At 39.9% G+C, this 24949-nt stretch overlaps 1 protein-coding gene and 1 pseudogene across 1 annotated transcript; both read right to left on the bottom strand.

Moving 5' to 3' along the window:
- Window positions 1-4868: 4868 nt before the first annotated feature.
- On the bottom strand, window positions 4869-16747 carry LOC127620101 (sialidase-1-like; annotated as a pseudogene).
- A 1308-nt stretch (window positions 16748-18055) lies between these two features.
- LOC127620100 (sialidase-1-like) lies at window positions 18056-23318 on the bottom strand. Its single transcript, XM_052093201.1, has 6 exons — window positions 23096-23318; window positions 21903-22092; window positions 21525-21787; window positions 21076-21258; window positions 18954-19173; window positions 18056-18866 (listed from the first exon to the last, which is right to left on the bottom strand). Exons 1-6 carry the CDS (start codon window positions 23168-23170, stop codon window positions 18646-18648), a joined length of 1152 nt encoding a protein of 383 aa, XP_051949161.1. The 5' UTR covers window positions 23171-23318; the 3' UTR covers window positions 18056-18645.
- Window positions 23319-24949: the final 1631 nt, after the last annotated feature.

The following is a 24949-nucleotide window of genomic DNA, read 5'->3' as shown; positions in this document are numbered from 1 at the left end:
TTGGCTAATATTTATGCACCTCAGGGCTTTTTTATAGATCTTGAAGGAATGCTGCAAGCCGTTGGCACCCCTCATGATATAATATTGGGAGACTTTAATATTTTGATGGCCTCAGTCCTTGATCATAGTGAAGCAAAAGTGTGTAAGTCCCCTAGAGCAACAGTGACGCTTCACATGATGTGTAAAATATTGGTCTTACAGATATTTGGTGACTTTTGAACCCATCTGGTAGGGACTATACATTTAAATTCATCAGTCCATAAGATTTATTCTAGAATAGATATTTTGTTTATATCTAAGTCCCTTATTTCATCTGTTGTTGATTGCTCAACTGGAAAAATCATAGAATTTCAGCAAATGTTAAAGCCTGAAGTCAATGTTTATATATGGAGTCCAACTGGTCCGCAGTATCCTCTGTGGGCGTGGCTTGGGAGGCACTTAAGGCGGTTCTTAGGGGTCGGATCATACAGTATGCCGCATTCATCCAAAAATCCATAGCACAAGAACTCGTGGAGTTGGAAGGGAATATTAAAAGTGCTGAGGCAGAACTGAAGCCCAAATGTCATCTGATGCACCGAATGTCATCTGAGAATTGACCCGATTGAAATACGTATAGATATAACACTATTTTGTCGTGGAAGGTGGAGTTTTGGCTATTCAGGGCAAAACAGTCATACTTTGAGTCGGGGGACAAAGCAGGAAAACATTTGTCTAGATATATAAAGCAGAGAGTGAATCATTCCCTACCCTGAAATGTTTACCTCGGCCACTGATATTAATAATGATTTTAAAGAATTCTATCTTGATCTCTATAGCTCCACATCTTCATCTACTGCTATATATATATAGATAGATATAGATCAGGTGGGTTTTATTCATTAAACATGGGTTCGTAATGGATGGATTAAGTTACTTTATAGAAACCTGGTAGTGGCGGTACAAACAAATGGATTAATTTCACAAACAAACAAAATGTTTTCCATGCTTGTTCAATGAACAATAAACAATTAATTAACATGCACCTGTGGAACGGTCATTAATACACTAACAGCTTACAAACGGTAGGCAATTAAGGTCACAGTTGTAAAAACTTAGGACACTAAAGAGACCTTTCGACTGACTCTGAAAAACACCAAAAGAAAGATGCCCAGGGTCCCTGCTGATCTGCGTGAAAGTGCCTTAGGCATGCTGCGTGGTGCAGATGTAGCCAGGGCAATAAATTGCAATGTCCGTACTGTGAGATGCCTAAGACCGCGCTACAGGGAGACAGGAAGGACAGCTGATCATCCTCGCAGTGACAGATCACATGTACATCCGAATATCACAACTGTGGGACAGGTAAAGGATGCCAACAACAACTGCCCAAGATACACCAGGAATGCTCAATCCCTCCATCAGTGCTCAGACTGTCCACAATAGGCTGAGAGAGGCTGGACTGAGGGCTTGTAGGCCTGTTGTAAGGCATGTCCTTACCAGACATCACCGGCAATATATATATATATATATATATATATATATATATATATATATATATATATACACACAGTTTAAGTCAGAAGTTTACAAACACTTAGGTAATTAAAAAAAAAAAATTAACCACTCCACAGATTTCATATTAACAAACTATTGTTTTGGCAAGTCATTTAGGACATCCACGTTGCGCATGACATGAGTAATTTTTCCAAATATTGTTTACAGACAGATTGTTTAACTTTTAATTGACTACATCACAATTCTGGTGGGTCAGAAGTTAACTTTAGGCTAATTGGAGTCAATTGGAGGTGTACCTGAGGATGTATTTTAAGGCCTACCTTCAAACATTGCTTGACATCATGGAGAAATCAAAAGTAATCAGCCAAGACCTCGGAAAAAAAATTGTGGACCTCCACAAGATTTGTACATCCTTGGGAGCAATTTCCAAATGCCTGAAGGTACCACATTCATCTGTACAAACAATAGTATGCAAGTATAAACATCATGGGACCACGAAGCCATCATACCACTCAGCAAGGAGATGCATTCTGACTAATAGAAAATAACATAGTTTGGTACGAAAAGTACAAATCAATCCCAGAACAACAGCAATGGACCTTGTGTAGATGCTGGAGGAAACAGGTAGACAAGTATCTATATCCACAGTAAAACGAGTCCCAAATCAACATAACCTGAAAGTCTGCTCAGCAAGGAAGAAGCTACTGCTCCAAAACCGCCATAAAAAAGCCAAACTACAGTTTGCAAGTGTACATGGGGACAAATATCTTTCTATTTGGAGAAATGTCCTCTGGTCTTATGTAACAAAAATGGAACTGTTTGGCCATAATGACCATCGTTATGTTTGGAGGAAAAAGGGTGAGGCTTGTAAGCCAAAGAACACCATCCCAACCGTGAAGCATGGGGGTGGCAGCATCATATTGTAGGGGTGCTTTGCTGCAGGAGAGACTGGTGCACTTCACAAAAGTGGACATATTGAAGCAACATCTCAAGACATCAGCCAGGAAGTTAAAGCTCAGTAGCAAATGAGCAAAATTTTCTCTCTCTCTCTCTCTATTCTTTCTCTCTCTGTCTTACCTGCTCACCCTGGAGGTGGGTGGATCATCTGCTGGTGGAATGGCTGGTAGGGCACGTTACACTCCAGGATGGCAAGCAACACCTGACGAGTGGCCCCACTGGAGGACCGGAGAGTGGACCGACTCAGCAGAACAAACAGCAGACCCTCGGGCACCCTCCCAGAACGGTTACACTCCTGAGTGCCCTCCAGACTCTGGCCTCAACCCTCTACAACACCGCCGCCACCACCCGGAACGATAGAGAGGAGGGAGGTGCAGGGTCCTGGAAGACCTGGGAGAATGCATCAGGATTGGTGTTCTTAGCACCAGGGCAGTAGGAGATGACAAAATTGAACCTCCCGAAGAAGAGTGCCCAGCGAGCCTGCCGAGAATTAAGCCTCTTGGTGGACCAAATATTCTCTATATTTTTGTGGTCGGTCCAAACAATAAACTGCTCACTGGTCCCCTCCTGCCAGTGACGCCACTCCTCCAGAGCCAGCTTGACTGCCAACAGCTCCCTGTTGCCGATGTCATAATTCCAGTCTGCCTGAGAAAGAAGGTGAGAAAAGAAGGCACATGAATCTTGCCATCTTTGGGTGAGAGCTGGGAGAGAACCACCCCAATGCAACCTCTGAGATGTGTGCCTCCACCAAGAACTATACAGTGCATTCAGAAAATATACAGACCCCTTCATTTTTATTTCACATTTTGTTATGTTGCAGCCTTATGCTAAAATGTTTTAAATATGTTTTACATCAATCTACCAGCACCATAATGAAAAAGCAAAAAAAAATGATTTTGATAACTTTGCAAATTTATTAAATAGAAAAACATTTAATATCACATTGACATAAGTATTCAGACCCTTAACTCAGTACTTAGTTGAAGCACCTTTGGCAGCGATAAATGTCTCAAGTCTTTTTGGGAATGATGCTGTCACATGGTGTTTAAGGAAGGACACAAATGCAGAGGAAATACATGGATAAGTCTTAATTGAAACACAGAAAATGCAGCAATGGAATAATGGGCAGAGAAACCTGGCAGAGGTTGCAGAGTGCTTGAGTGATGTAAATGAAAGATGAATGACAGCAGTGTACCAGTGTGGGTCACCCGGGGCAGAGAATGGCAGCGAAGAGACTGGAGTCAATAGGGTATGAAATCCACAAACTAACAACAGTCCGAGAACAGGAAGTCCAAGTTAGGACTTCTCATGCCATGTGAGATCCAAGGAAGCTTGGGACTCGAAGTCCCGAGGAAGCCTCTCAATCTCTACGGTTCATAGAAGGCCTCGTTTCAAAGCCAACCTCATCATTCATACAGACAATAACTATCCGATCTTTTAGAGGTCCAAAACATAGACGAAACAAACTTTCGACCAAGAGCCAAGAACCAAGTAACACAAAGAACGCAAGGTAACACCACAACATGCAAGTACATCTCCAATATTGTGCTCAAAGTGCGTGTATTATTTAAATACTTTGGGTAATCCGACTCATAAGGATTAATTGTTCATAAGGCATTGTCAATAAAGTTCTACTCCATAAAGTTAATTTTCACTGTATCATTTATTTCACATTCTGTCACTCTTCTCACCAACCTGTCTCATGTATATATGTGTTAGATTAGATTTATGTTTAGCATAGCAATAAAGTTTTTCTGTATTCAAAGATGATTTGACTGTGGTATATTTTGATAAATAATCTCATCCCTGTTGCTTCAAAGCTGTACCTAAATACTTGTGATATTATTTTCAATAAGCCATGAGAATAATATCACTCCAATAAGTGAATAAATCATAATCAAGTCAAGTCAAATGGTTTTTATTGTCGTTTCAACCATATAAAGTTAGTACAGTACACATCGAAACGAGACAAAATTCCTCCAGGACCATGGTGCTACATAAAAACACAGGACAAACACAGAACCACATGAGACTACACAACTAAATAAAATACCTATATATAATAAATATATACCTATATACCTATATAAAGTGCATTTGCAAACATGAGCAAAAAGTACGGGACAGTACAAGAAATTTCTAACAATGAACAGGACAATAGGCACAGTGAGAGACAGTGCCATGCCGACCAGTACACAGTAGTGCAAAAAGATGACAGTTTCTAAAAACATAAACATAACATCCTATTCAGATAAATAATCTAGTTATTTTTCATTTATATAATTTATAATGGTTGTTGAACGCGACTGATTCCATTACAATTTGCCTTACATAGTAATGTAGAATCAGGACAGTTTAATTTAGTTCATAGCTCACACATTTCAAGACCCTAAATTCCCTTACATATAATGGTGTGAGAATGCGGGCACTTTAACGGTTCTCATCTAAATTAATCATTACCAAATATCCTACAGCAGCGATGTCATATAATGATATCACATGAAACAGGGATAGATAACTGACCCAATTCAAAGGCTGTATATTTCAAAGTAGGGTGTTTTTATTGTTGCTGGAAAATGAGTAGATAGTATATTTGAACATTTTGAATGTATTTTTGGTTATTTGTTATGTATTGATTATTTAAACCACAAGCTCCTGTCATATCAATAACTTTATAAAAGCTGTTTTGTTCTACATGGAGAGGGTCTGCACGTGGGGGCTGCCATGTTTGAATCACATGACCAGCCAAATACTACTTGCTTAATCTCAGCAACCGTACTATTATTTGACACTTTCACTCATTGATTAAAGTATTCATGTCTGACTGTGAATACTTAATGGCATCTGAAACTGAAAACTATTGATTTTAAATGATGCTGCGTCCAAGACACTAGGTGTGAGAGTGTACCTTTAACATCCAACACACATACCAGAATGATGTGATACTCAACAATCATATTTATGGAAGTACATGCACTTACATGACACAAAACTCAAAGGGACAACAATCACTTTATCTCAATCTCCACAGAGTATCCTGAAGTAAAAACAGCATTTGCTTTGCAGTACTTTATTAGTTAAATTAAATTAATAATCTTGTTTAGACTTGAACCTGTGCTGATCAAACTTTAAATAAGATTTCTTTAATCATACTAATAAGTGAAAGTCTAATACTACAAATTCGAAAGTTATTAAAAACAAAATCCTTTGGTTGAGAATTACTAGCAATGATATGTGGTGGGTTCAATTCCTAGGGAACATGCATACTGATAAAATGTATACTTTGAATGCACTGTAAGCCACTTTCCAAAGTGAAATGAAGAACTTTAAATAAAAACTAAAACAAAAGTTCCATAACACATCTTACATATAACTGTATCACCACATTAACTTTAAAGGCAATTGATTCCACAAATCATGAATATTCCACAAATAGATTATACATTGTATGAATAAAAGCATTTTTCAATAAAAACAAAAAATGCATTTTCATCATTGCTTAGCTTTTTCACATTTTCAAGCTTCTTTTGTCTTGAAAGAAGTGCCTTTCTTCATTGTTCGCTGTACAGGTCAACTTTTACAAAGGAGATGGACTCAAGGTAGTCTGTATGACCTTTCTCAAAGATGACATAGATGTACTTGTGATCGGCAGTTCCATTGCCTTTAAGTGACGTCATACAGGAGTATCCACTTGGCCCAGCCCAGATCTTCAGAGTATCTTTTACCCATGATTTACCACGATTCAGAGACCAGCGAAGGGTGAGGTTAACTCCTGAGAAAACAGAAAATACAGCACTTAAAATGAATACATGCTTATCTTTCACTGCCCAATTTAGATGTCTTCCAGTTCAGTTCAAGTACTTTACTAATTAGCAGATGATTTCATTTATTTAATAGATTTCAGGCCATTACTTTTGAATCACATCCCATCATTAATTGAATGATTTTAGTATTGTCCTCACTGCTCCTAGAGTTGGATGGGTTGGTGAAGTAAAGCACCCCTTCCTTCTGTAAAGCTCCAGCTGCGACCGCAGGGTCCACCAGAGTCTGATCAAACACCAGATGCTCAACAGGCAGAGACTCGCCTCCATCCAGACTGCGCACAACCATACGACAGTGGCAGTGATAATTCCTATTGTTGCGCACATTGACCAGAATGCTGCCATCGTCCAGCTCCACTGGCTTTGAGGAAAGACAGATCAGAATTTGCAAGGTGTTCTAAATAATTTTAATACAGAGCATTAGTTTGCATTTTGAGATCAAGATTTCTTTAACCCATAAATTATTCTGAAAATAGAAGCTCTAAAGTGAAAAGCCTATTTTCTTCCAACCTGACACTCATCTGGTTCAAAATCAAGGTTCTTTTTGGGCTGGTTGTATGGGATACTCTTCAATTCGGCTCCATATCTCCATGTTTTTCCATGATCATCACTCAGGATACAGAACACTCCATCTCCAGCGATGGTGCCGTGGCCACACACCACCAAACGGCCAACAGCAGGTGGATGACGCTTCTGTCAGCACAATTAGATCTTAAGTGTTATGTTTACCTTGTCTTGTTTCACTGTTGCCCTTTTGTTTGTCATTTTTGTCACTTTTGTTATTCCTTAGTTTTCACTTTTGTCACCCTTGTAACTCCATAGTCTTCCTGTCAGCCCTCGTGTTCACTGTTCATTGTTTTCACCTGCCCTCGTTTAGTTTCCCTTTGGTTTCTGTTTATCACCTTATCATCTTGTTTGAGTTCTGTTTGTTCATTGGTCCCTTTTTCCTATGTTCATGTATTTTAACCCTGGTTTTTGGTTCAGTCCTTGTCTATCGTTGAGTGTTGTTAGCTGGTATGTTTTCCCTTCCCGTGTGTTCAGCTTTATGTTTATTTCCCCATTGAGGGTTTTTCCTTTGTGTTTATTTGTTTATTTTGATCATTCAATAAAGTTAACTGCATTTGGATCCGCACCTCCTCGTCTGCCTCGCTGCTTACTCGTTACAGAACGATAGACCAAAATATGGATCCAGCGGTTATCCGGGCATGCTGCCGCCTCCTGGACCTGAAGCAAGGAAGCCGCCCGGTGGAGGAACACATTAGGGACTTCCTGTTCCTAGCGAGCGCCACCAACTATCCTGACTCCTCCCTGGTGGTGTTCTTCCAGGCTAGCCTGACCGGTTCGCTCCAGGAGCGGTTGCCGCCGGCGACGCGTGGCTGGACGCTCTGTGAATTCATGGAGGAGACACTTCTGGCATGCGGCTCACTGCTTACTGTGGAGGTGGTTGAGGATCCTGCCTCTCCTCCCACGGCGGTGGCCCTCCAGTCGTCCTTTGCTCATCCTCTTCCACCTGCCCCACCGGTCAGTGAGCTCGCCCCCACGCCTGTCACGGTGAGCGAACCTGTGCCCACGTCAGCCACGATCTGCGAGCCAGAGCCCACACCTGCCTTGGTCAGTGAGCCTGCACAGCCCACTTCGTCTGCCCGGAGGAGGAACAGAAGACGGGCTTCCGCCTTCCGGCCAACGTCAGCCACGGTCAGCGAGCCTGTGCCCACGTCAGCCACGGTCAGCGAGCCGGCACCTACGCATATCACGGTGAGCGAGCCAATGCCTACGCACGTCACTGTGAGCGAGCCTGTCGCCCCTGAAGTCACTGAGCCAGCGGCTGTAGCCTCGACCGTCCCCGAGCCGGCGCCTGTAGACTCGACCGTCCCCGAGCCGGCGCCTGTAGCCTCGACCATCCCCGAGACGGCGCCTGTAGCCTCGACCGTCCCCGAGCCGGCAACTGTAGCCTCGACCGTCCCCGAGCCAGCACCAGTAGCCACGACCGTCCAAGAACCAGTGCCAGTAGCCAGGACCGTCCAAGAGCCAGCGCCAGTGGTCGTGCCCGTCCTAGAGCAAGCGCCTCTCGAGCCTTCCAGGGCTCCTCCTCTCGAGCCTTCCAGGGCTCCTCCTCTCGAGCCTTCCAGGGCTCCTCCTCTCGAGCCTTCCAGGGCTCGTCCTCCCGAGCCTTCCAGGGCTCCGCCTCCCAAGTCTCTCGAGTCTTCTAGAGCTCCGCCTACCGAATTTCCCGTGCTTTCCAGAGCTCCGCCTTCCGAGTTACCTGAGTTTTCCAGAGCTCCGCCTTCCGAGCTTTCCAGAGCTCCGAGTTACCCGAGCTTTCCAGAGCTCCGCCTTCCGAGCTTTCCAGAGCTCCGAGTTACCCGAGCTTTCCAGAGCTCCGCCTTTCGAGTTTCCCGAGCCTTCCAGTGCTCCGCCTCTCAAGTCTCTTGAGCCTCTCGAGCCTTCCAGGCCTCCGCCTCACAAGCCTTCAAGGGCTCCTCCTCCCGAGCCTCCTAGGGCTCCGCCTCTCAAGTCTCTCGAGTCTTCCAGGGCAGGGAAGAGGACTTTTAGTGGCTTAGGAGTTCCCAGCTGCACAAAATGGCCAACAGAGGAGGCAGGAGAGATGTCCTGCAAACACTGGATGACGGAATTATTGAGACGCTACAGATTGGATCGTGCAGGAATCATGTTTGTGGTGGATCTCCTTAGAGATGCAATTACTTCACCAACTCGACGCCACAACGCTATTACACCGGAGAAGAAAGTAAACACAACCCTGAAGTATTTGGCAACAGGGAAAATGCAACAATGCAGCAGTGATGACTTGGGTCTGTCCCAATCCTCCGTCAGCAGAGTCATCACCCAAACACTGACAGCTTTGTCACAACCTAATATTGTGACACAATTTGTTTCATTCCCGCTGGATGCCCGCACTTTACACACACATAAAAGGGCATTTATGGACATTGCAGGATTCCCTGGCATTGTGGGTGTAATTGATGGAACACATGTGAGAATAATTGTGCCATCAGAGGACGAGGCTGTCTTTGTTAACAGGAAGAATTTCCACAGCATCAATGTGCAAATAGTGTTCAATGCGGCCTGTAAGATTTTGGACATTGTGGCTAAATGGCCAGGCTCCACACATGATGCGAGAATGCTCTCCGAGAGTGGCATCAGACATCTTTTTGAGAGACGCTATGTGCCAGCTAATTGCCACTTGTTAGGGGACAGTGGCTACCCATAAAAACCATGGCTCCTTACACCTTACTTCCAGCCACGCCAAGGGCCCCAACTAAACTATAACAGGTAAGCCAAACAATACAAAAATCATGGAAATGAAATGCAAGCAATATGTTAGAGCATCCAAGTAGTGCAATATTTCCATCAAATAATTAAAGGTCTGTATTCTATTGTAGGGCCCACAAGACAACAAGAGCGGTGGTGGAGCGTGGCATAGGCCAGCTTAAGAGGCGCTTTCATGTTCTCCACGGAGAGGTGCGGCTGAGGCCTGAAAAAGTCAGCAAAGTCATCATAGCCTGTGCAATATTACACAATATTTGCAAGGTTAGACAGATTGCAGAACCTCTGGAGGATGGCGACGAGGATGAAGACAAAGATGAGGATGGTGGTGAAGAAGATATTCACATTCCAAAGGGGAACCTAGCCCAGAGTGGACTGCCTTACAGGGCAAACTTCACAAATTTACATTTCAGGCAAGCTGTAGCCCCATGTCATTTGAGAACTTGTGATGGTATTAAGAACTACCACAGTTTTACTGCACATCACCTGCAATTGTTAAATGCAAGACACAGAACACAATCTCTAAATGGTTTATTTTTTAGGTGTTCAATTTTAAGGCGGTAGTACTCCTCCTGAAGGGAAAGGACTTTTTTGTTGTTCAAACACATCAATTGTGAGTTGCAATCTTCTCTCCTGCAGGGATGCTGACGGAGCAGGTGCTGCGGATGGGAATGGTGTTTGATCCGCGGGGCTATCCTGAGTAGCAGCTGCAGATGGTTCAGATGGCAATCTTGTCGGCAAACTTGATGGGCCCAGTTCTTGTGATGGCTCCATGCTACAGAAATACATAGGCCTAGTTTAATTATTGTTTTGATTAATTTAATACAATGAGCATGGATAACACATGAAATGGCTTCTGCAATGAATAAACACTGTTGATATGAATAACCCTGTGTCCTACCTTTGCTGCATTTCAAGGGCCTGCATCATTGACGTGTCAATGCCTGTTGGCAGCCCGGTGACACTGACCTCAGAGTGTCCCAGGACTTGAAAGACAGTGTCGGCCACTTGGGACAGCCGCTTTACAGGTGGTCCACCCCCTAGAAAGAAACCGTCAATGAACACAGTACTTAGGCATGTAAATTAACTTTGCCAGCAGGAGCAAGTTGCCAGATTATGTGGTAGGCTATAGTATTTTGCTCACCTGTGAGTGAGGATTCCAGCTTGTGTGCTGCAATCTCATCTTTTGCCTTGGACTGCAGCACATACCACCTTTTCTCACAATCGTCAGCCTGTCCGCACCACCAGTGGAAAAGAGGCATTGATTGTTTGGGATATTGTGTCCCAGGCGCGCCTCTTGCCTTGGCTAGTGACAGTTGGGCCAAATTTTCCTCGTAACATACCTTTATGTTCGTTCACCAACTGGGCCAGCAACAAACCTTGCTCCTCAGTCCAGTTCGGCTTGCGATTCCTTTTTTTTTCTCCATTTTCTGTGTTTGTAGGATATTTGTTAACAAGCCTTCATAAATAGACCAGCCAGCAATCACAGACATTGATAAAAGCTGAGCCATGTTACCCTCGTTAAGACCACACTGAGTTGTAACGTTGCAATTTCTACTTCATTAAGGACAGCCCCTTGAGATAGGCCATCTTGTTTTCAATGGGGTCCATATGGGAGTGAAAGTACAAAATATGCCAGCTAGGATATTAATATGAGTAAATAAGACACGAATCATTATTTGAACAGGGTGTAATGAGCTTAAGTTTTCACATATTTTAGAATCTAATGTTAGGCTATAACCCCTACAGCTTACTATTCATTTTCCAGATATTTTCTTGAATGTGAAATATTATTTACAATTACAGTCTGCATAAGATTAGAGTGTATAATTATGTTTATTGATTTGAGGGTACATCCTTTGCTCATTATCACCAAAAGTTCATTTTCATCAAACTTGTAGGATCAACCGATCACGGCTTTTGAAATGATGACTCATACCTAGCAACGGGGTCAACCACACCTCCTCACTAAGATAGGATTTTCCATCCATTCCTTGCTCAGAGTTCACTGAAAATGTTCTGGAATCACTTCTAAGCTAAAACTCCTGGCAAGGAATTTTTAGGTTAAGTTAGGAGCTCTCTGAGAGGATTCTCAGAATCTTTAGGGATACGGGCCCAGGTTTGTGAATTCATAAAAAAATGAATGAAATCCCACAGTTTTCTGTGATTAATATGGATTAATCATATTAGAAGTTAGGGTTACAAAATGTAGGTTGAAGTTTAAAAGCTATTCAAATCATTTTAATTAACAATATAATTGTCACTTATAGAGTACACTTAATACACATAAACCATAAAAGATTGGTTCACCCAAAAGTTAACCAGATGAGGTCATTTATTTATATGTAGCTTCATAAAGGCCCTACCTATAATATCAATTTAACTTCATAATAACATAAGCCTATAATTTTGAAATAAGGCATTGAAAACATTGAAAATATTGCATAGGGGTAGAAAGACATAACTCTAATATTTAGGCTACACATATTTATTTTTGGACAGCTTTAGTCTTGGTTCAATTACATTCACACAGTTGTGTTTAGAACCCAGCAAAGTCCCTTTCAAGACAATTCAGTTAACTCAGTGACAATCTTGGATACACACATGGGTTCATATTTTCAATTGATACAAGCAGTATAAAAGTACAGCTCTTATCTACTTAAATGGGGAAATACTGAAATCTCCAAAAATGGTTGGTCAAGTTTACGATCAAAAAACACATTTCAAATCAGCAGTTAAATGTTGCCTACCGCAACAACCACTCCACTGATGATGCCATTGCATCTACACTACACACTGCTCTCTCCCATCTGGAAAAAAGGAACACATATGTGAGAATGCTGTTTGTAGACTACAGCTCAGCATTCAACACCATAGTGCCCTCCAAGCTTGATGAGAAACTCCGGGCTCTGGGCTTAAACAGCTCGCTGTGCAGCTGGATCCTGGATTTCCTGTCAGGCAGACGTCAGGTGGTTAGAATGGGCAGCAACATCTCCTCATCACTGACCCTCAAAACTGGAGCCCCGCAGGGCTGTGTTCTCAGCCCCCTACTGTATTCCCTATACACGCATGACTGTGTGGCAACACATAGCTCCAATGCCATCATTAAGTTTGCTGACGATACGACGGTGGTAGGTCTGATCACTGACAATGATGAAAGAGCCTACAGAGAGGAGGTGCACACTCTGACACGCTGGTGTCAAGAGCACAACCTCTCCCTCAACGTCAGTAAAACCAAGGAACTTGTTGTGGACTTCAGGAAGAAAGACAGAGAACACAGCCCCATCACCATCAATGGAGCACCGGTAGAGAGAGTCAGCAGCTTCAAGTTCCTCGGTGTCCACATCACTGAAGAACTCACATGGTCCGTCCACACTGAGGCCATTGTGAAGAAGGCTCACCAGCGCCTCTTCTTCCTGAGACGGCTGAACCAACACATCCTCACACGGTTCTACACCAGTACTGTAGAGAGCATCCTGACTGGCTGCATCACTGCCTGGTACGGCAATAGCACCGCCCACAACCGCAAAGCCCTGCAAAGGGTGGTGCGAACTGCCAGAAACATCACCGGAGGTGAGCTTTCCTCCCTCCAGGACATATACACTAGGCGGTGTGTGAAAAAAGCTCGGAGGATCATCAGAGACTCCAGCCACCCGAGTCATGGTCTGTTCTCACTGCTACCATCAGGCAGGCGGTATCACAGCATCAGGACCCGCACCAGCCGACTACATGACAGCTTCTTTCCCCAAGCAGTCATACTGTCGAACACTTGATCTATCAGGATCAATAATTAGCACTGCACTTTATTCATCTTATATCTCACACTGGACTGTCAACATTTTCTCCTCAATATACTACTTCATATATATATATATATATATATATATATATATATATATATATATATATATATATATATTTCATATACTCCTTATTGTATTGTATATTGTGTGTATTGTATATAATTATTGTGTTGTGTAAGTATGTGTACATTTGATTTGTAAATTGTTTTGTGTAAGTATGTTGTTTATTGTAATTGGTATATGTCTCGTCACTGTCATGACTGCTATGTTGCTCGGAACTGCACACAAGAATTTCACCTACTGTTGCAATTGTGTACATGGTAGTGTGACAATAAAGTGATTTGATTTGATTTGATTTGACAACAGTACCATGAATTGTGTTTCTTTAGCTCAGATCTAGCTAAAAAACAAACATTTTCAGGCTGGTCCAGCTAATGTGCGTGCGCATTCTCAAGTTGAAAGGCGGGCAATGTCTGTATCTGAATGATGACTGGCTATTTTTAGGTGAGACTTCCTTTTCTACAACCGCCATATTGGGTGTTCCAATTTCTCCCATTTATTTTAATACAAGTGCTCTGTCTATAGGCTAATTAGTCTCTGAAACCAGCAAACTATTATATTGTAGTAAAGTAATGTATATCATTATTATTTAATTGAATATTATTACCCAGTAGTAATAGTCATTACATGTCATTAATTTTGTGCTACCCTGTAAGGACCAAAAATATTTGCCATATCACTAATGTTAAATTGAAATGAAACCAGAGCGCCTTGCACTTTTGCACTATGCACGTTAACCTGTGTATACTTTTGTGTGAGTTTGGCATGAACCACTGAGAAGCAATCTCAATACTGGCCAGCATTTCTAAAGATTTGAGAACCGAATGATGATCTACAGTAACTGACAACATTAATCCATAACCAGCCCACAAACACTCACATCACATCGTGGTCTTTGCTTATGACGAGGCTGGAGCCAGTGGCAATGCAGATGAATAAGAAACAAGTGAGTAAAAGATAATATATAATATGTTTTGAATCACAATACACTAAGTATAAAGAATAAAGAACACCTACTCGAGCTGTACATCCCAAGAAACCCCAAGTTTATATAAATTAACTTGAGAAATTTTCCTCAAGTCCAGATATGTTTGTGCATCCCCTTCAGAAGTGATCAACCTTTTGCCCTATTCCCTTCAAAGACAATTATACTGCACTGTGAGAGCTTCAGATGGCTAAATCTGTCAGTCAGAACTCACTTTTTAAGGAGTTTGGATGTTTGGAACGACCCTACAGCATAGATTGTGCTCCCTTAGAAGACCTTTTCGAAGGTATTATCAGCACCAGTTAGAACACAGCCGAATGCACTTAACAGATGTAGGGGGAGGGCATTTGATTGGAGAAGGTTTCTGAACATCTATGTGAGTCATGTATTTGCTTAGTGAGTCTTTTAAGCCAGAAGAGAGAGACTGCAGATTTGAAATGCTTGTATCTTCTGAAAATGAAGTTTGTCAACATCTAGAAGGACACTACCTTGAGCTAATAGATATGGATTAAAAACAGCAAAACTTTCATTTTGATATCACAGGATCTTGAAGTTTATGCTGGCAAGCTGTTTCGAACCATCACAACAAACTCAAAATCACCTTGGTTTTGGCCAGATTTTGTAATAAATTAATGGACACCCGTTGGTTCTTCGATTTCGCTTGAAGTATATTGCTACCTTAACACACATTGAGCCTAGTGTTGTTGTATCAGCTATTCATATAAACCCACTCCTCAATGGCACATCATTATTGGTATTTTTTCGCATTGTATAGGTCAGACAGAACCATCGTATAGGTTTCTAAGCCTAAGTGGGTGGTTCTTGCTCAGAATAAGATGCACACTTGACCAGACTTTTTGGCAGTAGTCAAAGGTTTGGCCAAGCAAGACTATGGGAGGTGTGAGGAAAATTATAAATAAACACTCAGACATGGATTAGGCAACTAAGAGCAACACCTGTATACCAAAGCCTGGTCCAGCAGCAAAGCTCTTGAGCCCCAGCTGAGGGTTAAGTTTTCTTGGGACACTCCAGGTGAGACCATCATCCAGACTCTCCACCAGCATGGTGCTTGAGGGCTTGCAGTGGTAATGGTGGAAGCAAATAGAGTAGATGAGTACCACTGCACCAGTCTCCTCATCCACAACAACCAAACCCAGATTCAACCCATCTGCTAGAGAACCATCATCCACTATGAATGAGGTGGGGGACCAGGTGGCTCCTGAGAGTATGTGAGAGGAAATGAAAAAAGGAAGTGATGGTTGGAGAAGGAAATGAGACAGAAAATCAGAAACTTTAGTATCTTTCAGTTCAGAAAACCAAGATTTGAACTAAATATGACACACCTCCATCTGTGGAACGTCTCAAGGCTATGAACTTGGCTCCAATATCTTTCAAAAGACATCTTCCGCGCTTCTGCAAAAGCCAGCAAACGTCCTTGAGGAGTATAGGTGAGAAGGGGGATCCTGTAGGAGTGCACTTCTCCAGTTTGACCACTAACCCAGAGCAACTGCTCATCAGCAATATTTGGGTTGATCTAGGTACATTTAATAATTAAAGGCATAAAATAATGCAGATACTTGAGAGAAGTATCCACCTAGTAACGCCCTAGCAACCACTCAGAACACCCCGGCAACTGGATAGCAACATGCAAAAACCCAATCAGAACGCCTTGGAAAGTGCATGGCTTGGCAAACACCCACAAGACTTCAGAAAATGAAAAAAATCTTGTTTTTCTTCGCCACATTTTTTTTAACATGTATGCAAGAACTGCTTAAAGGTGCACTCAGTAACTTTTGCCTCTGTGTCATCTTGGATTCTATTTTTTTAATCTTTGCCATCCTTTTACAGTGAAAAAATGACGAAGAGTTCGGAATGGCATACTACCAGACTACTCATACTATTTCTGCCGTAGACACGAATGGCAAAAGTATTCAGAGTAGTATGGGTGTGAAGCCATTCCGAACTCAGCCGATGTCTTGTTCCCCATTCCAGAACAAAAGCGCCAAACCCACTATAACTAAAACTTTAGCCTGTTTAAAAACTTTACTGTTAAACGCTATTTTAGCTGATTATAAGCATTTCCTTCAGCAAATGTAAATCCAGCGCATGATGTTTCTAACAACCGAAATATCCAATTGAGTTGGATACCTTACGTAAGATAATTAACGTTCTAGTGTAATTCAATCTGCGACGTCTGTCCGTTCAAGGTAAAATTTCAATTCTCATCAAAATGATTAAATGATATAAATCATCGGTAGCAACCTGTTCACTGTGCGCAAGCCAACACAGGACCGTCAGAAGCAACATGCGCAAAAGACGATCCATAACTTCTGAAGCCATGTACATCGTCCATATGAGTCCTGTGGTTTGACATACTGCCTATTTTAAGTCGACACGTCCTACGGAGTCAATCAGCTGCTAAAGAACAAAAGACACCATAACAGGTTTTACCAACCTGTTTAGTTGCAGTGTTGTGGCATTTGTACAGGTAGTGTAAATAAGGCATACACTGGCATGTAAAATCACTCCCAGTATAACATTCATATTGTAGACAGGCAAGAGTAAACCATATGAAATATTATACTAATAATACCAGATTACAAATGACAATATCCACCATTTTTATTAACAATAATAATCAAGATCATCATTATCTATTTGCACTTTATCACTTGCCTCTTGTTGCTTATTATTTGCAATATTTCTATTCTCAGTAATAGATTTTTAGGGTAAAATGGGGCTGAAATCCCCCCTTTAATCCCCCCCCCCCCAAAAAAAGTACCACAGTTCTTTCCTAAAACACCTGTTTTGTCTAAAGCACCTGTTTTTGTCAGTGTAATGTCTAAAGTTTGATTCTGAGGTAATTTTATCTAATATTTTGTCATATTTAAAATGTTGTAAATGTCTGTAATTTATGAGAATCCCTGAAATGATCACATTTATTTTGAGACAAAAACTACATCATTTTCAGTTTTGGTTCAATGTCATTAAATCAAAATGTTTTTTGTTTTTTTTTATAACTTCTTTTAATAACTTTAATAAATGAAAGGATGGTAATTGGGGTAAAAGTCCCCCCTTTTGCACCAGCTAGAGCCACATAAAACACATTGTTTTTCTTAAGTGGAGCGAAAAAGAGTGGGCTCATATTGACCGACCCAATCACAATGGAGATAAATTGATTTTTAGAATACTTCAGATGTTATGAATGTGATTGAAATGAACAGAAAGTGTTGAACCCTTTTCTGAAGTGGTTATTTTGAATAAGCATTATCTTAATTTTCTTACTCAAAAATATAGCCCTATAACTATTGTCCCTATATTTACACAATATAATTATAATTTATAATTCAAGGAGGCTCCTTGTACAGTATACAGTGCTATGAAACAATTGCCTCACCTGATTAACATATCCTGTTTCACATTGCCTTGTTATTTCAACTCGTCAAATTGTTATTAGTCTTACATTGCCCCCGTCTCAACATTTTTGAGCATGTTGCAATCAACTGATTTGAAATTACTTATTTAAAAAACAAAACAAAACAAAAAAAAACAATGAAATTCACAAGGTAATGTGCAGTTGTTTTGCTTTCAATATAGCAAAGGGTGAATATAATTTAAAAGGAATAAAAGAGTGATTCAAATTTACAAATCTCTCATTTTTGTTTTTATTAGCATTTTTCATACAGTCCCAACTTTTTGAAAAAAGTTTTCGGAATTGGGGTTGTATATGAAGATTAGTTTACAATACTGTACAACATATACAATCATTTAACCTCTTCAACAAATTAAAAAAAAATTAAAATCAACAAGAAAAAAACAGCACATGAGCTGTTTAAAAACAATCAAACTGTACAATCTCATGAAACCCATGTGCAATTGCAGGTGTAGCAGTCTTAACTTCAGGAAACTGATGAATATTTTGATCAAACTGATAAATGTTTTATCAAGCCACTTCTATTATAGTAAATTTTGTGCATTGAAATTATAAAGTTAAAACATCAGTGAATACAATCACAATTGTATCAAAATGATTTCAGATTTCTGATTCTTTGAGTGGTTCATGTTATGTTTCATGTAAACTTTCTCTAATTTAGACTTTAGCCAAGCAGTCCAATGGCACTGACTAGTCGGAAACCAAAAAGTTATTGGCAAAATGTTTTTGGATCAAACTGAAACCATAGCTTAGAATATGTCTTTTATAAGTCCTGAATTTCCCTTTATTCTTAGCTTTTCCTCCTGTATTCTATTTGCCTCCATATAGATGGATTTTAGCGAAAGAGATGGTCTCAATGTACTCTTTATGGCCCTTTTCATAAATTACAAAGATATATTTCTTGTCATCGGGAGAATCCCCTTTGAGTGATGTCAAAGAGGAATAACCACTTGGCCCTGCCCAGATCTGGACCGCCTCCTTTTCCCATGACTGTCCATCAGTGAAAGACCAGCGAAGAGTCAGATTGATCCCTGGAAAAGAGTTGAAACACTTAAGAAATTTAAATATATTTAATTTATATATTTCTAAAAAAGATTTTGTCATTTGCTGTTCCTCACTATGTTGAGAGTTGGCTGGGTTGGTGAAATACATAACGCCTTGTTTCTGCAGGGCACCGGCTGCAACAGCAGGGTCCACCAGTGTTTTGTCAAATACCAACTCCTCTACGGGCAGAGACTCGCCTCCATCCAGACTCCTTACCACTATTCGACAGCGGCAGTGGTAGTTGTTCTGGTTACGTACATTGATGACTATGCTTCCATCCTGCATTTCCACTGGCTGAGATATGGCAGATAGAAATGAATGAAATAAGAGAAAATGTGTTAAACAAAGTAGGAAGTCTACTAGTTTTGGTTACTTGCAAAAGGGAAGCTTTGTCTACTGAGCTCTGCAGATTTCCACAGAATTGTAATGCCTTTTATTTTCTAAGATACTACTGATTCCATGCCTCTTATGTGTTTGATTATTACCAGGGGTGTAAATATTTGCTCTGACAACAATTTGATTAGATTACGATTCTTTACCTAATGATTAAGATGTATCGTGAAATCTCAAATTTGGTCACGATTTGATTCGATTATTTTTTTAATGATTCAACAGCATTTAAATATTTAAAAACAAAATGCCAAAAATTTGTTTTTTACTAAAATTCTTCACTTTACATGCATGCCCAAAATTAAAGCCTTAAAACTACACAAACAAACAAGGGTCAATTGTTTGGTATAGTTTTAAAGAAAACTTTTCAAACTTTTTAATGATTATGATAAATTATGAGACTCTTAGCCTCATAATGAAGAAACCACTGAAAAAAAGCAGAAAACTTGAGCTAGAAAATAAAGTAGCTCCATTTTGTTTTGATCCCAATCATGTCACCTGTAACGGAGTAAAATTTTGTGTTGATGTGATAAAACAAACAAAAGTTATAGCAATAATAAAAAAAAAAAAATCCTAGTGTCCAAAAACATCAACAAACAAATAAAATATAATAACTGCACATAATAATTAATTGCAAATACAACATCTTAAGGTATGCTCTCACTTCAAAGCATGCAGGCACAAGTAACAAGATCGCATTCAATTCCATTCTGTGTCAATTGAGTCATCAAGTCGGTCATGTACTTAACACCAGGTCCTGGTGGTCATAATTAGAGTGAACAATCCTCTCTGCCCATATTTGAATGACTTCCACCTCTGGTTGCAGCTATCTGAATCCTAATGTAATTGGCGCTGATCCATGAGGCTGAACAACGTACTACATTATTTCTGATAAAATCATCTGATCCATGAAAACTAACATGTTTTCAGCCAGATAGCACATACTGTGCTGTGTGCACATTGTGCTTCGTGTGGATTATCTAATGATCTATGCATTCAATTACATTGTGTGTGGGCTTGTTTTAATGTGAATCCCCTCCTCTAGGTAATGGTATGATATATTTTGTTGTGTTTATTTTTCCTGAAGTTAAAGGTGACAATATGGCTTATAAGCAACACCTGTTTACATTTACATTTATGCATTTGGCAGACTTACAGTGCACATATTGCAGGGACAATACCCCCAGAGCAACTTGGAGTTAAGTGCCTTGCTCAAGGACACAATGGTGGTGGCTGTGGGGTTTGAACCAGCGACCTTCTGATTAACAATTATGTGCCCACTACGCCACCACCGCCACTCCCTAACTGATACATTTAACATGTATGTCAAGGACATGTATTATCTATTACTCGCTTTATTTTATAGGCTGGTTGCATTCTACTCTTTAAGAGCTTTCCAACGACATATGACACATGTCTATTTGATCAGTTTGATGTTTTTAACAATCACAAATGTTAAAAACAGACCATTACTTGTTTGCCAGCAAATTTCAAAGCACTTGTTCGGTTTTGGTCATAATGGCTACGTGCATTGTAAAGTAGAGCTTCTAAGCACTAAAATTATTCCTATTCTGTGTTGTTCAATACTGTAGTTATTCATATGGCCGTCACATTTTAAAATCAACGTGCCGATAACTGTAACCCTGAAGATGTAAAGACACAAAGTGACATACTGTTAAGAAATGTCTCTTATGTGGATATAGACTAAAAACCATTATAATGACTAGATTCAGTGGTCAACTAGATTCAAGTGAACTAACATTTGAATCCCATTTACTAAACATTGAAAAGTTTTCTGACAATTACCTGACACTCATCTGGGTTGAAGTCCAGATCTTGTTTAGGCTGGTTGTAAGGGATGCTCTTCAGAGCAGCTCCATATCTCCAGGATTTCCCATGATTATCACTCAGGATGCAGAAGACTCCATCACCAGCAATGGAACCATGGCCACACACCACCAAACGGCCAACATTAGGGTGATAGCGTTTCTGCGAACACAGACGCATCATGCATGCACATGTATAATACAGTGGTCCAGAGTTGAACTTTTATTGAATGCCATACCATGCCATTGAAGGCATGATGGATGGCCTGAGAGTGAGTAAAATTTGGGTGAACTATTCCTTTAATCATTGTTTAAAATGGCCTGTTTTACTGTTCTGTTACATAACCAGAAAAATAAAGTCATAAATATCTCATTATCTACTGACAAAGATAGATAAACCTTTCATTTGACAGTCATGGTAATTCACACCTGTATACCAAAGCCAGGCCCAGGAGCGAAGCTCTTCACCCCCAGCTCAATGGAGAGGTTTCTTGGGGCGCTCCAGTTGAGCCCATCATCCAGACTCTCCACCAGCATGGTGCTGGAGGGGTTACACTGGTAACGGTGGAAGCACAGAGAGTAGATGAGTATCACTGCACCAGTCTCCTCATCCACAACAACCGAACCCAGATTCAACCCATCTGCTAGAGAACCATCATCCACAATAAATGAGGTGGGGGACCAGGTGGCTCCTGAGATAGAAAAGGAAGAGATTTCAAATAAACCACAACCCAAAGGGTTTATGATACATGAAACTTAATATTAGTATTTCATATGCTAATGAGATGGTTAAAATGGGTGGTCTACCTTTGTCTGTGGAGCGTCTCATTGCAATGAACTTCGCCCCGATGTCACTGGAGGACTGTTTTCTGGCTTCAGAGAACGCCAGCAAACTACCTTTTAATGTGTAGGTGAGCAGAGGGATCCGATAGGTGTTCACCTCACCAGCTCCACCACCAACCCACAACAGCTGCTCCTCATATATCAGTGGGTCAATCTGTACAAGGGAAGTGTGGGGTATTACAATGCAATAAAAAAAACAAGTAAATAAGTCTACTTGCAACATTATAAATAAAACAACAAGTGTAGTGTCACCTCAATGTAATACCGGAAGTTATTCTATGACAAAAACATCTTAATAGAGATATCTGTGTAACATATACTACAAGTCAATATTTTGGGCATGAATGAATGAATTCTCAAACTGGAACACTGGTTGTGTAATAAAGAGTAGGCTTGAATACTGGTCTCTTGGAGAAAAGTTTCCAACATCACAATAATCAGGATCACATTTAGGATTGTAATGTTTCATTGAAACACAAAACCTGGAAACAAGGCAGATAATTTGCATAATATACTTGAATGTACTATTGAACACTAATAACAGAACATAGCAATTTATGGGACACCACGTCATTAAAGGAATATTTTGGGCTCTATACAAATTAAGCTCAATCAACAGCATTTGTGGAATAATATTGATTACCACAAAAATGAATTTAGATTCGACCCTCCTTTTCTTAAAAAAAGCAAAAATGGGGCCAATCAGTAAACGCTAAAATAATCTCTGGTTCAAAAGTATAGCCACAAGACATAAACAATGTGCGTGTTAACATGATTTTAGTGTGATAAAATCACTTATTAACCTTTTCGGTGTAAAGTTATAGCTAATTTATATATTTTTCATGGCGACTTTACGTTGTAAACCCTGAAACGACCGTAAAAACGGCGATTTAAACAAGTTGAAGGCTCAAATAATATAAAGTTTTAACATGGGAATTAATTAAAGGGATTTTATTACGAGCTTCACATTTCTATCTTTAAACCTCCCAAAAATTGGCCCCATACATTTCCATTATACACCAAGTGCCTCACTGAAACCACGATATTTATTTTTATTAAAGAAAATGTTTGTGGTAATCCACATTATGCCAGACATGCTGTCGATTGAGAATTATTTGCACTGAACCCGGAATATTCCTTTAAACACATGTATTTACCTGAAAGTTGTCTGCACGAGCACACGAAAACACTGTAATACAAAGTACAATCCAAAGATGTCGAATAAAATCCATTGAGACAAACCATGCAACTGTTCCCCACAACAGTGCAGAAGAGAAACGACGGGTTCTTGATTAAATAATTTGTTGTTTTGTTACAGGTTTTGAATCGTGGAATATCGCCACATGACAATAAGACCAGTTTCACATCCGCGACTGTAAAGTCATATGACTGTCATTGTGTGACGTCAGAGTCATGGGGCAAAAAAAAAAAAAAAGAAGTTTAATAAATAAATAAAAATAGGGCGGTAGAGGGAAATTGTTTCGCTTTATTTTATAGAAAGGCTTGAATACAAATTTGTTTTCCCATATGGTCTTTCAAATTTGTATATGTGATGTTTTAGATTTAGCTTCTTTTCCCCACTTGATTCCTGTTTTACTTTTGGTTAAACAATATTTCCTCAAGAATTCATTATAGCTTGTATCTGTTATTATCCTATATTTATTAAGCATATGGATGGGCTACATAAATATAATATACATATCCACCTTTATCCTGAACGCGGAAGTGTTCCACGAATCGCCTCAATTTCCGGTGTCCAGGTGTTTTCGCTTGTATCGGGTAATGTGATGTTTAAAAGTATTACATTTTTAAATATTTTAAAAAACGTGCAGATATTTAACAGATTTGAGGCCGTTTTTTTTTTTTTTTTGACAGTGCCTCACCAGATTATGTAGATGTCATGAAGCAATGGTCTGAGGTTAGTTATGTTAATATCATTCATTACTTTGAGTTGTTATGACCTAAAATAAAATTTCACTCCAAATAACACTTAAATGGTTATTGTTCTCCATCTGAATCGCTCGTTTCGGTCGTTTTTACATGTAGAGACCAGAAACAGTAAACAGGCTATTTGAACCATCATGGCTCCGCTCAGTGGTTGCACATGAAAAGTGTTGATAGAGCTGTTCAGCCGTTATGTCATTTTAAAATATAACCTTATGAAAGCCAAAAAAACCATGAAGAAATTGCAACACTGTAACTATTTTAGCCCCTGTTTTGGAACCATCAAGCATGCTACTGGTCTGGTAATGCCCCAGATCACTTTATAGCAATTGTACTCATGTTAAATTTTGTCAGAGAGAGAGATAGTTGCGGTGAAGGGACATTCTAAAACGCTTAACGTGGCTTACTGTACTAATACAGTGATATTGAAAGACCCAACTCAGTACACATCATATTAATAAACCATACTATGTATAAAAAAATAAGATGAGTCCAAAATATGAACGCAACGCGTGTAATTACACGTTTTGGGAAGAAAATGCTTAACGTGTAATTACACGCGTTGCGTTCATATTTTGTACTCATCTTATTTTTTTATACATAGTATGGTTTATTAATATGATGTGTACTGAGTTGGGTCTTTCAATATCACTGTATTAGTACAGTAAGCCACGTTAAGCGTTTTAGAATGTCCCGCGGTGAATAGTATGTGTCACCCCTCCACCGTTTTTAATCAGGAAGTGTGTCATACCTCTGACTGAAGAGAGCGAGATAATGTAATGACATCCTCTATGGGCTGAAATATGTGCCACCAGAAACTGAATTTGAACCATTTATATTTGAATTTGAATGGCTAAACTTGAATAATTGCATTGAAAAACTGAATTTGAATCACATCATTTGAAATTGTATTGTTTAATTAAAATTGAATTTATTCAAAAACTGAATCTGAATTGTATCATTTGAAATTGAATTTATTCGTTTGGAACTTAAGTCCAATAAAATTTGATCCTCACTGAAAATTAAACTCTCTATATATCTTCACATTCACTTCTCACAATTCAGAT

Source organism: Xyrauchen texanus, chromosome 26 (genome assembly GCF_025860055.1).
Source record: "Xyrauchen texanus isolate HMW12.3.18 chromosome 26, RBS_HiC_50CHRs, whole genome shotgun sequence".
Taxonomy (NCBI): domain Eukaryota; kingdom Metazoa; phylum Chordata; class Actinopteri; order Cypriniformes; family Catostomidae; genus Xyrauchen; species Xyrauchen texanus.
Note: the sequence above shows the minus strand (reverse complement) of the source record. Positions and strands in the feature narration are given on the sequence as shown.